General features: G+C 42.0%; 1 protein-coding gene across 2 annotated transcripts in view; it reads left to right on the top strand.

Moving 5' to 3' along the window:
* The first annotated feature begins 3634 nt into the window (after positions 1–3634).
* Positions 3635–17858, top strand: part of epha4b (eph receptor A4b) — a 106330-nt gene continuing 92106 nt past the window's right edge. For both annotated transcript variants that reach the window (XM_078263526.1, XM_078263525.1), the window contains exon 1: positions 3635–3825. In XM_078263526.1, the coding sequence (XP_078119652.1) occupies positions 3708–3825 (118 nt within the window). In that variant the 5' untranslated portion in view covers positions 3635–3707. The remainder of the gene's footprint in view (positions 3826–17858) is intronic.

Below are 17858 nucleotides of genomic sequence, written 5' to 3'. Positions count from 1 at the left end.
AACGCCGTTTGACCTCCATTGACTTACATTACCTTGCGATTGCGTGTGAATTTACGGCGTAGCGAGTAGTATGAAAGGGCGAAAATCCGCGTAGCGAGGTTGGTCGGGGTGGTGGAAGGGTAAAACACAGGACTTTTACCCAGGAGACCGGGGATCGTGTCCCACGTTTCCTTTGTGTCCCGCGAGTCACGTTTCCTAAACCCAACCGGTTCTTCTTTTCCTAAACTCAACTCGCGTGTCACGTTTCCTAAACTCAACCGTCGCTTTCTTATTTTAATAAATCCAACTCTATTGTTCTTTTCCTAAACCCAACTATTTTTTCTTTTCCTAAACCCAACCGTAGCTTTCTTCTCGCGATTACACGCCAAGTGGCGTGTATGTTTACGTCCGCTGTATACAGCGTAGACATCCACGCGGATAGCTCAAAATGCGTACAGATAACACGCCACTTGGCTTAAGAAAGTGGACGTGTATGTTTACGCAAAGTCATGATGTGATCATGTTGCAAAACCACAAACCAAAATGCGCCCAGCCACACAACCATAACATGTCTTTTTTTTTTTTACACTTTTCTATCTTTGTACGGATTAAACAAAAGCTATATAACATGTTAATTAGTGAGCTTTAGATGTGCTGGTAGGCTGATTTTGTTACCTTATCTTTAGCATAAAGACCTTCACTCTTTATGCTAAAGATAAGCTCAAGATAAGATAACCGGCTGCTTGCAGACATATTTACCACAAAGGCACTGTAATTGGTATTGATTTTCTCATCTAACTTTCCCCTAAACTTTTATTTTATTTTCCCTAAATTATTCCATGAAATATTTGACCTGTACTGGATTCATATCTAAAATCAAGAGATTTAATACTAATAAAGACTAATTGGTAAAAAAACAAAAAACACCTCAATTAATTCATTTTTTTAACATCCTATGCAGGGTTCAAAAATAACTTTTACCAGCCACTCAATAGATTACCATTGGTTGTTTTTTTTGGCTAGTGAGTAAAGCAAATCTACCAGCCACTTGCATATTTGACCAGCATTTGGCTGGTAGATGGTGCTAGATGATTTTCCAAATGATATTTTGTGTCAATATAGGAAACCATCTGTGCAAATACATCTACTGATGCTGCTGGACACATCTTCAGTGATGTTCCTGGAATCACTGGATGTTTCAACATCCTCATCCAGGCGACCCAGCTGAGGTTGATCAGACCTCAGCTTGTGTCCAGTTGGTGAATCTAGCTACTTTGCTCCCACGGATCTCCTCTCTTGAGCCATAGCCATCTTGAGGCTTTCTCTGCCGCTTCGGTGGTATTGTGGATGGCTCTTCTCCTCCTCACTCCATCGATGCCTAACAGACTGAAGGCTCTGAACAGGGATCGGGCTGCAAAGCCCCTGCATCCGACCGTTGCCTTCAGATTCTGCTTTTGTATGCAGATATCTGTTTATAGAGATTCATTTTGTGTTGACCTCAACTTACAGGGGCTGGAATTGGTTAAAAACAGGTGGAGAAGCTGACACTGGAGGGAGAAGTACCATATTTTGTGTATGAACGCAAACACACATGCACACACTCGAGCACTTAAGCGAGAGAGGTAACACGTCCCTGTTAAAGGCGTCTTCTCCCATCAGGGGCAGGGCTTTACATAAGCTCCGTCAGCGGTGTTAAAGAAGAGGAAGAATGAAATGTTTGACCATGCACATTCTCAGCTCTTCCTCGCACGTTTCACACAACAGGCTGTGTATTTATTCATGTTTAAAGACAGTCTATTCAATTCCAACAGCAAGATTCACATTCACACACGCACGCATGCACGCACGCACGCACGCACACACGCACACACGCACACACACACACACACACACACACACACACACACACACAGCTGTCATACAGTGGTTGGTCACAGGAGGGTAAATTGGCCTAGAAATCTCAGGAGTCAGCCACAGCAGTGGAGAAGGTTAGAAAGTCTTATGCCAAATAAATGTGTGCTTAGACAGGTTGTTTCTGTTGGTACTTTATCTGACTTGGTACACACCCATATGAAATAGACACACACGCACTTAATATATGCAGAATAAATCTCCACAAAGTGTTTGATTGGGATCTGTTATGCATGTCAGTGTTGTCTACTGCTGGTAGAATCTGCAGGAACCATATCAACAACTGGGCAAAGACAGAGAGAGGGGCAAGCCTGAGCTGACACTCATCCAGTAATTGCCATGTGCCCATGTCACTTATCAAAATAATTGACAGTGTTTTCGAGAGAGAGAGAGAGAGAGAGAGAGAGAGAGAGAGAGAGAGAGAGAGAGAGAGAGATGGCAGTGTTTATCACGGTGAACAATACTGTAGATCCCAACTGTGGATCAGTAATGAGATGGTTGGCCTTTGTTGAGGTTTGTACCTTCCAAGAATGTGGTTCTGGGTAAATCCATCTGAACTCAGTTTACTGCATGGACATTTTCCATTTAAAACGACTATCTGACCTATATATTCTAACATTGCTTACTGCAATTTCGTGTTGGCCTTACGTGAATGAAAAAACAATCTAATAATTTGGTTCACATTTGTCTCATTTCCACTGCATGGTTCGTTTTGTTTAGACTCAACTTGACTCATTTTTGGTACCAGGTGCTTTTCTTTATTTGGTTTTCCGCTGCCGATAGCACCTTTGTGTTGGCATTCTAAACTCCGGTGGATTTCTGAGGACTATGGTTGACTGCTCCTCAGATCTCTGCAGGGTAAATCCAGACAGCTAGCTAGACTATCTGTCCAATTTGAGTTTTCTGTTGCACGACTAAAACAACCTTTGAACGTTCACGTTCCACCAAAACAAGTTCCTTCCCGAGGCTATTTTGCAGCGGCACCGGCGCTCCATCCTGCGCTTAGCACCCACCATGACAATTGTGATTGGTTTAAAGAAATGCCATTAAACCAGAGCACGTTTTTCTCCCATCCCGGAATGCTGTGTGGACTAGCCAGACCCTCCTCCGCAGCGCTGTGGAGGTAAACTATCCTATATAAAGGTTATGACAAATTTTGCTTCTAATTCTCAGTGAGCACTTTTCACTGCTCCTGAAAGGGGGATGGGATGCACAGCTGTCCCTGTGTGGTCACAAATGAGTTGACTATTAATTTGTGACCAAAAAAAACCCCCCAAAGTAATAAAAAATATGTGTTGCTATACTTTTCCAAACGTGCTTAGAATCATCTAATCCCATAAAAGGTTTGGTTTAGGACATTTATAGCCTATTATTACGTTAGAAGCACAATGGTGTTCAGTTTAGGATGGCCTTGGAAGAGGGTTACAACATTTTGATTATGCTCCTGAAACACTGACAATTGAATGCGTTGTTGTTAACTGTTTGGTTGGGGAGTGGAAAAGGAAAAAAAAAACTCTATTTTTTAAAAGTCAATAACAGGCTAAATCAAATGTTCAGATACGTTTTTACAGTGTAACCTTATGTGAGGAGTCTCCAAAGGCCTCTATACTATACCACCCCAGAGTCAGGCGGCTGATTGACAGGACTTGGCTGGCTGTGGACCCTCCTTCCCAGCGTCTCCTCCTCTCTCTCTGTCTCTCTCTCCCCCCTCCTGCTCTCTCTCTTTCCCCTCTCTCTCGCCCCTCAATCGCAGAGCTGCGCTTACCGACTCGACACCGCCAACAGGGATGCAGCGAGGGCGCAGCGCAGCCTGAAAAATGGCACCACCACGCGTCCTGTGGATCTATCCATCCCTTTTCTTCCCGTCCTCCCTGCTTTTCCTTTTTCACGCGTTGTCGCCGTGCCGAGCCTTACGGAATTACCCGGAGAATGAAGGTGGGTGTCCTGGCGGGGTTTTGTGTGAACCTTAGGTGGACTTGGTTGTGCGCTGTGTTGGCGGATGGGGAGCCCCATCCCGCCGTTCCACTTGCCGGGGAAGGAGCGGAGCGCAGCGGCGGAGACTCCCGTTAAGTGCTCGGCTTGATTATGAATCATGCATAAAGAAAAGCGGAGAGAGAGAGAGAGAGGGGGGGGGCTGTTCGTCACGTTTTTCTTTTCCGAGCTTACTGACATTAAATTTGTATGACATATACACAATACTGCCATGCTGAAGATAGAGAGGGCTATGTAGACATTTCACTTTCTGGCAGCGGGAAAGCTTCTTCGCATGTGATTAATCTCTGTAACTATATTTATTGCATTCAAGTAGCCTAACTTATAAAGATTACGCCAAAACAACATTGACATGTCTGCCAAAATTCCCTCTTAGTTATAAATATCTTCATTATAAAGCGCTGATGAATGTTGTTTTGTCAGCTGTAGCCCACTGCCTCAGTCTGCAAACGAGGAGCAGCAATTACATTACATTTATCACACGCTGCTGCTGAGCCTCTCTCACTTATTGTATTAACATCGATGCTCGGCCTGAAATTAGCCAATGCATTTACTCACTAACTACTCCTGACTGCTGCTTGGTGGGCTGAAACGGGGGAGCTGGCTTGTTTAATGGGAAGTTGCACTAACTGGAGAAAAAGAACAGAGCGGTGTGCACAAGTTACTTTCACAATAGCTGCTTTTTTTTTGCTGGCTGGCTGGCTGTCAGACAGTCTGACTGGAGATGATACAGCTGTGACTGGATTGTCATTCTGTGAATCATTTCATTGGGTATTCCCCAAAGCTCTAGTCAGTCCTGCTGTGTAGCTCAACAAAGCTTTCCATCACTGGATGATATGCCTTTCATTGATATTTTCTTATTCTCTCTCTCTCTCTCTCTCTCTCTCTCTCTCTCTCTCTCTCTCTCTCTCACACACACACACACACACTCCAGACCAAATGATTCACCTTAAACACAAGTATGCACGCAATGACAGCTTTGATGGGATCTCCTGTCTCTGGCTGACTTATAACAGTATAAGCTGCGTGTGCATACATGTCACAGCCCCGTGGAGTTCACACGGAACAAAGGCTCTGGAGTTTTTTAATGGCTGATACACACTTTTCAAACAATCTGCCAGGCAGTCCACGTTTGTGTGTGATTGACTTGGTCGTTCATCTGGTTATTTCTCTGTCCTGCTGTGTCAGATTATTGGCCTAATTGGCACCTACTAAGCACTTAGCCCGACTTGTGTGTGTTTGTGGAGGGTGTGTGCACAGTCCAGCCCATTGCCCGGCTTGTGTGTGTGTTTTTGGAGGTAGTGTACACGTTAAAAAATAAACCAATGAAGCCATTTTTGTTTCAGCCACTCTATGCCCTGCATTTACCTTTTCGGCCTACCAGTTTTCATGCTGTGATTGCACATTCAGCTGAGGAACTGCTCTTCTTTGTGCCAGTGTGTGTGTGTGTGTGTGTGTGTGTGTGTGTGTGTGTGTGTGTGTGTGTATATACCTTATATTTGTCTATGAGTGTGCATATTCTCCACCCACATATCTCAGTAGTCGTATCATTTCAGGAAATCCTCTCTCTTGAGTCTGTCGATTAGAAGCGAGGCTGTCATAAAAGAAGAGATAGAGCTCTTAAGGCTCAATTAAGAACAAAGCTCCATTTGATAGAGCTGATGGTGTTAGCAGGAAAATAGTGTTAAGCTGTCAACAAGCTTGGTTTACTACCAGAGCTATTGATCTGCTCCAAAATTGTTGACATTTAGAAGAAACTCAGTTGTGAGGGTGGACCGGCGACTCTCCCGCAGAATTGATATAATTGTTTGAAACAAAGTGCGTGCGTTACATGAGACGTGATGGAAAAGGGTTCATTCATAAGTGGTTTTGATGAAGAGCATCCTCTCAAGGTCTTTGTTATCAACAGTAAGAGGAGGAAGAGGAGTGGATGAGTTTTTTGTGCACCAGCAGAGGGAGCCTAACACACCCCGTGTCTGAACCCTGAGGGCATACTGATGTAACAGCAGGGTGGATGCTCACAGGTCTCCCATGGTTCTTTTTTTTGTCCTGCTGTCCTCATCCTGTCTTTACTTTCTTCCCATATCCCTTTTAACACGGTGGAACATGTGTCTTCTCTCTTTTTTTGTTGTTGTTTCTTTGCACCCACTCCTCCCTTTCTGGTGGGGGGAGGGAGCAGACTATTTCTATTTTTGTGTCTTCCCTCTGCCTCTAAATATACCGCCTCAATCCTGGAAAACATAGGAGCATGACTGGGAGCCCTGTGCTTCCTTCCACTGCACTTGCATAATGATTTGAGTATACTAATAGAGCTAGATGAATGATTTAACTCCAAATTCTGCCTGAAAACTGCGTGCAAACGGACGTGTAATTAAATTAATTATCAAGAATGGGCAGAAAGGGAGAGGAAAAACAACTAAACATGGGAAAAACGTGACTCAACTGTGGTTTATGGTATAGTCCTAATGTTTTACTATAATCTGCATTTGGTCTCGGAACTATTGGATTGGCCTGGGGGGGGGGGAGCTGCATTGCTTTGTAAGGTTAACATGAGGGTGAGCAGTTAGTGCAGAGGCAAGCACATGTAAAGCATGCCCTCATCTTACACACGCATCGTATGATTCACACAAGGTCCTGACTGTGGTATAATGTTGGGTCAAAGGTCTCCTCTGCTTTAATTGCTTTAATCTATAATGGTTGCTTGTAGTTATCGGCAGAGCCATACCTCAAGTGTGTGTGTGTGTGTGTGTGTGAGTCAGAGAGATTGCAATGCTCCCATGTAACAACCATGACCTTGGACAGAAGAGGATATAGATCTGCGTTCTCATCAGAGAGCAGCGGAGACAGCAAGCGCCAGCACCCTCCTGTTTTTCTCGTCTACCTCTTCCACTCTGATCCATCTCTAATCCCCCTCCTTTCATATCTGCCCTTCTCTCCTCCTGGCCTCCATCTCTCTCTCCTTGATTGTTTCCCCATTTGTCTTCTTCTTCTCTTCTCTTCCCTCTCTCTGTCTCTCTCTCTCTGACCTCTGACTTTCAGTAGCGGTGTAAGCAGTTGGACAGCCACTGAATGTTTTCTGTAATGAGGTGGAGCTCCTAAATCTGGCTTAACACAGGCCCATACACAGGCACAAATGGATGTACTGTATGTGCACACACACACACACACACACACACACACACACACACAGACACACACACATACACACACGCTCATCCTATCATAATGTATGGCTGGGGGGCAGTTTAGCGGTCTTGGTCCAGAGAATAGTGTCATGTATTGCTGGGGCTGGCTGATAGATGGGGTTATAAATACAGTGCAGTGACAGAGAGGGTGTGTGTGTGTGGTTGTGTGTGTGTGTGTGTGTGTGTGTGTGAGAGAGAGAGAGAGAGAGAGAGAGAGAGAAACTAAAATTATAAATAAAAGACAAATCCACAGGACAGAATCTGTGAGGCAAACCAAAAGTGATAAGAAAAAAGAGACGTACTGTAGTTCCCACCCACCGAGGCTCTGTGTTGTATCTGATGGTAGTCAGTGGTTGCTAAATATGGTTTTGTAGTCAGCCCCACCAATTCAAAATCTTTTGTTTTGGTTTTTTAAAAGATCAAGAGTTAACCACTGAAAGTCCCTTCGTCCGTTTAATACTTGACATTTTGTGTATTCACTTTCTTGCAGTGAAGATCGATACAGTACCACTCTTATGCCTGTACATTAAATATGAAGTTATAGTCAGCAGCTGGTTAGCTTAGCTTAGCATAAAGACTGGAAACAGGGGGGATTTGGCTAGCAGGCTCTGTCCAAGGGTAAAAAAAAGGATCTGCCTACCAGAACTTATAAAGCTGACTAATTAACCATCTGTTAAATCTGTGCACAAACAAAAGTCTAAAAACGACCCTTCCAGGAAGTCACTGCACCCAGCCAAGAAGTAGCCCGCATATAACCCACAATGATACCACAAATAGTAACTTTTACAGTGCGGCTTTTGTACGTATTAAACAAACGAGATATAACATGTTTATAGATGAGCTTTAGGCTAGCTGTTTCCCCCCCTTTTTCTAGCTTTTATGCTAAGCTAAGCTAAACATTTACTAGCTTTAGCTTCATATTGTCCACTATTCCTTCAAAGTCTCAAAAAGTCTGCTGACTATTCATGCAAAATTCATTCCATATCCCCACCAAATTTGGCAGAATGAAACCTAATGTGTCAGACAAGATTGTCTGTAGACTGCTTTTTTAAAAAAGGAAAGGAAAAGCATCTGGACTACATTTAGCGGTATACATACGTCTATACATATAATATTTTTTTAATTTTATGATGTGAACAAATGCAAACAAAACCGGAGCTAAATAAACTATTCTTTCTGTTTTGCTTGCTTTTTGGGGTGAACTCATTACTTAAAAACTAGGGCTGTCAGCATTAACGCGTTAATCGCGATGCGATTAAGGGCCGAGCATAACGCGTTCATTTTTTTTAATCGCATTAATCGCATGCCGCCATTTATTAATTTATTTTCACTTCACTCGCCTTCGCGTCGTGCCTAACAGGCTACTTTTGACCCTTTGCCGCACTCTGCTGCTGCAGGCATGATGGAGAAAGACAGCAGCAACACAATTCTGAATGGCGCTTTTTATTTTCCAAAACTCCCGGACGGGTCGAAAGCCACATGCACATTGTGTAAAGCCGAATTAAAATATCACCAAAGCACGTCAAGCTTGAGCTACCACCTACGAGCTAAGCTTAGTAGTACAGTTAACGTGACTCAGGTTGATGCTAGCGGGCTCAGGCAAAGCACTATTTTGGAGAGTGCTAGTTGCCGACCTGCGGATGAAACCAAATCCCAAAAAATTACTACATCTCTTGCGAAATGGGTGGCAACTAACTGCACACCTGTCAGCATCGTAGAAGACTCGGGTCTTAAAGACTGCGGTTAGCATTTTCCGACCCGTCTTATACGTCGTCGTCGAGGGGGACAGTAGTTTCACCCACGCATACACAGCCTGTACGACACGGAGAAAGCAGCCGAACTGGAACTGCTGCAAAGTGATGCAAGGTGATCACTGGACGTCAGTAAGTAATCAAAATTATTTAGGAGTTACTGCACGATATACTGACTCTAGATTCAAATGTGTGACTAGATTCACACATTTATCTTTTGTTTACAGTAAATAAATAAATAATAAACAAATATAAATCTTAAAATCAAGTTCATAAAGTCACTTTCTTTGCATTCATGTGATTCCCAGTCAAGATACACTGGTAAGAATGGCTTTCCATTGTAAATATGTACTTAAAAACTGTTCTGAAATGCAAAGTAATAGAGTTTTAATCATGTGATAAAACGTGTGATTAATCGCGATTAACTATAGAAATTCAGCGATTAATCGCAACTAAAAAAAAATGAATAGCTTGACAGCCCTATTAAAAACCTATACTGTATAGTAAAAAAGAATCGCCGGTGCAACACAGATGTCTTCTTACTTTATAGTTTTTTTAGTTTTTAGGTGCCTAACAGTGACTAACGTTTCGATGTAAAGTTACGTCTTCATCACAGTCCTATAATGTATGCCAGTGTGCATTTAACTCATTTTACATTTTCAAGTTGACACATAAGACAGCAACTGAAGGATTAGGTGAGGTAAGGTGAACATGCGTGTGCCTTAAACGGCTATAACTAAACTTGGAAAGTTTTTGGCTCGAATGATTTCCGTCGGATGCAGAGTTCATTAATGTCAAAGGAGGCTTTCCCTCAGTGTGTGCTGTCTGATGGCTGCAGTGAAGTTTGGGTATAAGTGGGCCCCCACCACGTCTGCTGACACCCTCCCTCCTCTGAACAAGCCCCTTAACTGCTGGTCAAATCACTGATCACTGGGCCTTGACCACTTTCTACCCGCCACTCGAACACACACACTCCAATTCATCTGCCCTCTCCTCTCTCTGCCCCTCCTCACTCACATCCACCCCAACGTCCCTTCACCCCCTCTCCTGACCTTTCATTTGGCTAAATTGAATTTGGTTGTTTCCGTATACCTCTCCCTCTCTTTCTGTTTTTCTCTTGTTGCTTATTCTGCAGGCTTAGCTCGTGCAGCGCCTGTGAAAGGCTGCATTAGCCAGCTTTACAAACAAACAGCCGAGGATTTGGGTCAGCCATAGATAAAGTATGTATGCTGGCCGGCGCTCCAATCTTTTTTTTTATTTTTATTTTTTTATTTTGCTGATGAATGGCTGTGAAAGTTTTTATAAGAGCAAAATACCTGAGAATCTGGAATAATAACTGCCAGAAAATATTCATACAGCTTCTTCTTGATTTTATGTTACAAAAAAGATTCATGAATTAAAAAAATCTGTGTATATCTATTTATTTAGCACATGTTTGAAATTGGTCAAACAAATGTATATATCCAAGTATTATAGCTGTGAAATAAACTCCCTTCATGACTGAAACTGTCTCCATCTGAAAAACAACATTGGCTATGTGTTCAAATACTTAAAATTGCCTTGATTCAAGTTTTCAGTTTGGAACTTTTTATGTGTATTTTGTAGCTTCTCAGATACTTTCATGCAAGTCACAAATGGTTACTTTTTGTCCTTTGTTGGCCCCGTTTGCTGATTTGTAGACCTGTTTCTTCTAGACATTTGTCTCCAGACACAAGGAGAGCTAATGCTAGCGATGCATGGATCTTAGCTGAAAGCACGAGTCCTGTAGTGGTTTGCCAGACAAAACTGAACAGCAGCAAACAGGGTCAAGCTAACAAACGTCTGTTGGTTTGGTCTGTTTTGATAGCATAATTCCCTCATGAATTTCCCTGCAGTACATCTACCCCCTTGTTCTTTTTAGCTTCAGTGTTTAGCTTGTTATGCTCGTTCTGTCTCTCTGTTTACCACTTGATGGTGTCCACATCGGTGCAAATTGGTTTAAGTTGAGGCAGCAGAACAGACAGACAAGTTGCCAGACAGACAATTACTCTAGAAGTGTGTGTATATGTCATATGGGTGTGTACCAAGTCAGATAAAGTACCAACAGAAAAAACCTGTTTAAGCACACATTTATCTGACATAAGATTTTCTAACCTTCTCCACTGCTGTGGCTTACTCCTGAGATTTCTAGGCCAATTTACCCTCCTGTGACCAACCACTGTATGACAGCCGTGTGTGTGTGTGTGTGTGTGTGTGTGTGTGTGTGTGTGTGTGTGTGCTCTTGTCCCATCAGGGGGAATGCCATAATAACTAACAGAACACAAAAAGGTAAAGAAAAAGCAAAGCAAATAAGAGGGAAACACACACACACACACACACACACACACACACACACACACACACACACACACACACACATACACTCTGGATAACTTAGAGAAAGACAGAATGTTCTGTGCTGTGTGGAAAAAAAACCTTTATCACTGCTCATTCACTCCTCACGAGCTATTTGAATTCATTTCTTTAAAGCAACGGTGGTGGGATGCGTCACAGTTGGAGGGCGTGCGTAGACGATGTGTCCATGGTTTGTACTGCAAGTTGTTTCTGAATCCTCAAGGTCTCCTGTTTGTGTTCGCTCGTGTGTATGTGTGTTTGTGTGCGATTTGTAATGGTAGTGTGTGGATGTGTTTGTTGCTCTTTGCCCTTGATGAGTTGTTGGCATACTGGAGGAAGAAGCTTATTAAAAAAACAAGTGTCTGGATCTGACTGGGTGTCACAGTTCAACAGTGTAAGCATTCAACCAGCACACACAGACAAACCCGTACACGCACACACACACACGCATGCACGTACGCACACACGCACACACACACACACACACTTCAGAGCCTCTTCAAGCGACAAACAAGGGCAGTGCTCCTGTCATAGACTGTCAGAATGGCATCTTTTCTGTTCTGCTAGTGCTGCCAGTGTATATGAAATAGCAGAGTAGGGTAATGCACTTTCTGCCATAGTGGAAGGGGGAGGAGGTCCAAAAATGCAAGCTCAACGAGGTACAGTTCCTCACATGCATGAATATTCTTACAAACATTTTTAGCTTTGCGCACCATCTGCCTTTTGGGTTGGCAGTTTTTTTTTTCAAGGCTTTGGAGAAGGTTTTCAATAAACCATGTGCATCCCTTTTAGAAATCACTTCACTAAAGCAGCTGCCTTGAAAAAGAGCTTCTCAACATGATAGTTTTTACCCATGTGTGACTGCAGTGTAGAAGACATCTGATGGCTGTTATATTGACTTATTTTTTATTTTTTTTTACTGGAAATTTGATTAGATTCAGGAAAAATCCCACCTCACAGTTTAGACATACAGTAAGAGCTTTTGATAGATAATGTAGATGCATTTTCCCGTTTGTCTTGTTTCATTTTCCTACAAAAGTTTGGCATGGTTAACTGAATAGGCTTCCTCTTAGTATCAGTTAAACAGAGAGAGTATTGCACAAAAAAAAATATGATAAAATGGTTATGGTTGAGTTGAATGATAAATATATTTATGAAATATATAATATAAAATAGTTTATGTCAAAACAAATGGATATTTAAGAGCAAACGAGTCAATCCAGTCAAACATTTATCAGCTTTGTTTTGCAATTTGGGGCTAAATGATTATTATTATTACTTTGATTATGCTCTGATCCACTTTTCTATCAACTAATTATTCAGACACCCAACTACTACTTAGCCATGCATGTAATAGCTAATTGAATTGTATTGGTGTGTTTCACAGAATCAGCTTTCATCTTTTTTTTTTTCAGTGATCTGCTCCTGTCCATCACTCCTTTGTATAGCTATAGGCTACTCTGTAATTATTCAGTCCAACCCAATTTCATTTTGTGTTTGTCGAAGTGTGGAGGATCAACATTACATTTCTCTGAACTGAATGGGAAGTTAGAAAGCGGGGGTAATTGAACTGAATCATATAAGAATTAGGATTAGAATTTAATTTAAATCCATTGAATTATTCATAGGCACATTCAGTTGGCAGACAGCTACAGTATCACACTCAAAGAAGAATAACATTTTCCCCTCTGATATCATGCTGGATCCCATCTCATCCTGCGCAGAACTCTCACTGAACAATGAAATTAAAAGTATTGCAGATTGGAATTGGAATGAAACGCCTGCTTTGGGGAAAACACATCCCACGCACACAAACAGCACATAATAGAGTCTGAAAATCGGAAGTGTGAACACAAATGTTTGCAGTTTTGCTGTAAAATAATTTCTCACGTTCCCTGATATCTGTTAACCGAAGGAGTTCAAAATAAAGCTTTAAATTCAGGCTGTGAAAGAATGGCTGAAAGAGTAATATTTCCAAACACTTCATGCCTCTTCTTTTTTGTATTATACATGGAACGTGTTCATCAGTGCAGACTTTTAATACAAGAGCACAGACAGTATTAGACAAAGTAATTTAAATCTGTATGGATACTTGAATGATTGTAGACATTAAATGCTATTTGTGAACATACTGTTGGCATAAAGCATCTGACCAGCTAAGAAACACAAACTTTAGATTTACAGTTTATAACTCAATATGTTCAATTATGAATGAGAACATACTGCACATTTTTTGAGGTTCATACTCGCATTTTGGATTACGACTAGAACATTTTTACATGCTTTGATGTTAAAAAAAAACATTATACTTCTCATACTGTCTGTCTGAATATACCTGTATTCACCCTCTGTCTGAAACACTCCGTTTTAGGGCCTGTCTCTTTAAGTACCCCTCCCGAAAAATCCTAGTCTGCTCCGATTGGTCAGCTTTTCCGAGTTTTCCACGTGTGCTCTTAGCGTCTCTGTACCGTCATTGCAGCAGGGGAATGACTGTAACGGCACTGTAGCGTCACTTTCTACCTATACTATAGCATAGTTGTGACATCACAACCGTACGGAGGTCCTGACGGCGTGTTTAAAGGCACAGTTCCTGAATATGAGCTGTGTGCATTTCTCTGTGGATTCACAGTATTTAGTATATAGCAACTCAACCTGCTTTATAATAAATAAAGACATGGAAATCTCACTTTTTACTATATGGGCTCTTTGAAAACACAGAGGATGGAAATGAATGTTGAAATTCCTTAATATCTTGCCACTGCTGCCCATGAAGTCGCCCCTTTCCTGTAGGCCAACAGGAAAGATGGTAAGATGGATTCATGTATGCATTCAATATTTCCCCCATTCAGAACTATGTCTTAATGGAAAAAGTCCAATAAAAGCATTATAGAAAAAAAGAGGTTTGTGTATAAAAAGTCACTGGAGAGAAGGATAAGACGGATTTAAAGTAACACACAGCTTCAATAAAATGGCATGAGTGAAGAGGACGAGAGTGCAGAAGGAGGGAGGAAACTAAGAGAGAAAAGCCTGATTGAAAGCCTCTGGTGGTTTGTGGATGAGTGGAGAGAGGACTGATGAAAAGACACCAAGACTGAAGGAGATTCAGTCTTGATACGACGCAGATTTGTTCCTAAAGTTCAGAGCTCAACTCTTCCCACTCCTTCATCCTGCTCTGTTTGTTGCCCTGACAACACTCTCAATCGTTGAACTGCGCTCTCAGTGGAGTTGAAGCAGCGGAAGATCTGTGTGTGGCGGCACTAATACTGGGATATTGGGTGCATGTGTGTGTGTGTGTGTGTGTGTGTGTGTGTGTGTGTGTGTGTGTCTGTGTGTCTGTGTGTGTGTACTTGTGTGCAGTGTTAGAACTGTTTTATTTATTGCATCTGAGTACAGTAAGTTATCTCGTTATATGGAGCAAGCTGCAAAGCCTTGTTGTACTAGAGCATGTACTTAAATGTCACTGTGCATTTTCTTATCTAGTTTTTTTAACCTTTTGTTGTCTTGAAGAAGAGATTTTAATCTCGGTGGCAATATCTTTCTGAAGAACTGAATTTAGTTTAATTTAATTGTTTAATATTTTGGGAAGTATGCTTTTATTCATTAGCTTTCTTGCTGAGAGTCGGATGAGAAGATTTGACTGTATGCTAAAAATGAAGCTATCGCAAGCAGCCGCTTGTCTTATCTTATTTTAGCATTAAGCTGATGAAGGAAAACAACAAGGCTCATACATGTAGTATCAGCATGTTGAATGTAGTATCAACAAGCCCTGCTTTGTTATAGATCACATCAACCAATGTAATATTTTGTGTTCTGAGCTGAAAAAGAACTTATGAATTCATTAGGTAGCCCCATATTGTACTCTATATTGAGTCTGTGTGGTGGTCTTATTGAGCAGTCGTTTCTCTTTTGTGGCATTGGCACCAACTTGTGTGTGTGTGTGTGTGTGTGTGTGTGTGTGTGTGTGTGTGTGTGTATTTAAACATCCTGGTCTCTTTGTGCACCAGTCTGGCTGTTGGCAGCGCTGTTTGATTCTTGGCAGGTGGATCACAGCTTCTTGCAGCCCAGCTGAAGCGGTGGATACCGACCAGAGAGAGAGAGAGAGAGAGTGGCAGAGAGACATAAACAAACACAGGAGAAGCAAGAAAGAGAGTGAGACAGACAGACAGAAAGACAGAGAGGACGAGAGAGAGAGAGAGAGAGAGAGAGAGAGAGCCCACCGGGAGGACACAGGAGTGAGAAGAAAAATAGACGGACACAGAAGGCGATGAAGAGGCAAAGAGAAAGAGAAATAACACGTTTGGGGTTTTCTGCACACGGTTCTATATAGCGTCAGCATGTTACGGCATTTGTCCAGGAATTCACACACCCTCCACCTACTCCAGAATGTAAACCTCACAGTTTGGTGCTGAAAATCAATAAGACAGCATGTCTCTCTGTAATCGAACAACTCTCACAGTAATCAGGTCACATGTGTATGGATCTGTGCACTTATGCCCCTCGATGAAAGCTTGGGAAAAATTTGATATGTAGTTGTCCCTGAGTGAGTGAGTTTGTGTGGAAGTGGTGTTTTTAGGTAGAAAGGGGGAAAGACGTCATAGTAGATTGATTTTTGTTTTCGTGTTCTCACTGAGTGTGAAGAATAGTGTCAATAAATCAATGTTGAATCTTGAAATTTGGGAGGCGCTCCACTGTGGGTATGATATGTCATGTTTAGCAGCTCAACAACCTGCAGATTGTGTGTCTGTGTGTGTGTGTGTGTGTGTGTGTGTGTGTGTGTGTGTGTGTGTGTGTGTGTGTGTGTGGAGACACTGGTCATCAGATCGAACATGGCAGCATGCAGGCCTGCTTAGATTTCACACACACACACACACACACACACACACACACACACACACACACACACACACACACACACACAATTTAGCCAGATCCCTGGAGAAAGAGAAGAGTGAGAGAGAGAGCTTTTACAGATGGATGGACAGATAAGTCCATTATAAGACGTGTGGCTTTGTTTCTGTTTGGGGAAATCAATGCATTTTCATAATTTCTTTATTTTCCATTCTCGTCTTTGACACACACACACAAACACAGACAGGTACACACACACATACATAGGGTATATGCATACTGGCTGTGTCAGCAGACAGGAAGCTATAGCTAATACATAATTGATGAGTCCAGTCATTGATTACTAGTGATAAGTGGTATTGACAGGAGGTGTGAGAAAATGAGAAAAAGTGTTGATGTCTACGTTTATTTGTGTGTGTGTGTGTGTGTGTGTGTGTGTGTGTGTGTGTGTGTGTGTGTGTTTTCCCAGTGGGCTGCAAAATGGCTTCTGTTACACATCAGCTAATAAGATTTTAGTGAAAGTTTTTCCCATGATGACAAAAAAGAAGATTTTTTTTCTTGCTTACCACTAGAAGTTGGCCTTTCTAGCCATGCGGATAGTTGGGTTTTATTAGATATGTCTCAAAGATTTCAGCCTCCATAATGACAGTGATGGAATGTCATGGTGCTCACAATTTTGGAAAGTTACAGTTAAAAGAAAAGTTTTAGTTTGAGTGTATGAACGCTTTCTCTCCGAGTTAGGTGAGAAGATAGATTGTGGGGTTTCTACATTTCTGTAGACTTAACAAACCAGCTGTGTTAGTTAGTGAGCTTTAGAGGTGCTGGATAGCAGATTTTTTTGAACTTTGAACAGAGCAAGACTAGTTTACCCCTGCTTCCAGTCTGCATGCTATGCTGCGCTACTCCTTTGTAAACTTCAGCAGCAAATGTCTTTCAGAACATACACTGAGGCGTGGGAGTTTGCACTAATATTTGCACTTATTCCAATGATTTATTAAATACACTTCATAAACATACTGTGCAGAGAAATAAGGTAAAAGGGAGATAGACTGGAGGAAAATGACAGACAGAACTAGAGTTTTGCTGAGTTTTGAGATCAGAACGTACACAGACACACATACTTGCCATCCGTGGCCGTATGTGATGAATAATAATAAAGTTTCTATACAGTCAGTGCATACGTTGCTAGCTAGCGAACAGCTAACTTCTGTACAGTCCGTAAATTGGTAGTTTGGATTGAATAAAAACATATATTGCACGAATAAAGAGGTTAAAATTCACATCTTTACTCCACAGTAGAGCTTAGATCGGGTCCAAAAAAATCAAGCCCGACCCTACCCGAGTCCCTGCACGTTGTGTCCGAGCCCGGCCCGGCCCCACACATTAACTGTAATTATGAGCCCGAGCCCGATTTAAACCCGACAATTTTTTAATACGCGGGCCGTTATAACTGACGTTCTCAACTACAATTCAGAGTTGTTTGAACTACAGAAATCTTTGGTGAATTATCTTAATGAATAATGCAGCAAGGACGAAGCATGTAAACTGCGCGGTTTGTTTATTCAGAATGGAATGGATCGCAAATGGATCCGAATGAAGAAACGTAAAAAAAAAAAGTCGACCCTAACTCCCTCAGCCGAATAGTGTGGGTAACAGATCAAGGCAGCAACATAATCAAAGCCCTGGAACCATATAGGAGACTTTCTTGCCTCTGTCACCTAATTAATTCCGTCCTTCGCCACGGTCTGCATGCTGACGCACCGGCCGACAACAGTGCTGCAGATGGGGGAGACACGATGTAGCACAGTTTACCTCACAC

The sequence above is a fragment of the Sander vitreus genome, chromosome 12, assembly GCF_031162955.1.
Source record: "Sander vitreus isolate 19-12246 chromosome 12, sanVit1, whole genome shotgun sequence".
Taxonomy (NCBI): domain Eukaryota; kingdom Metazoa; phylum Chordata; class Actinopteri; order Perciformes; family Percidae; genus Sander; species Sander vitreus.
Note: the sequence above shows the minus strand (reverse complement) of the source record. Positions and strands in the feature narration are given on the sequence as shown.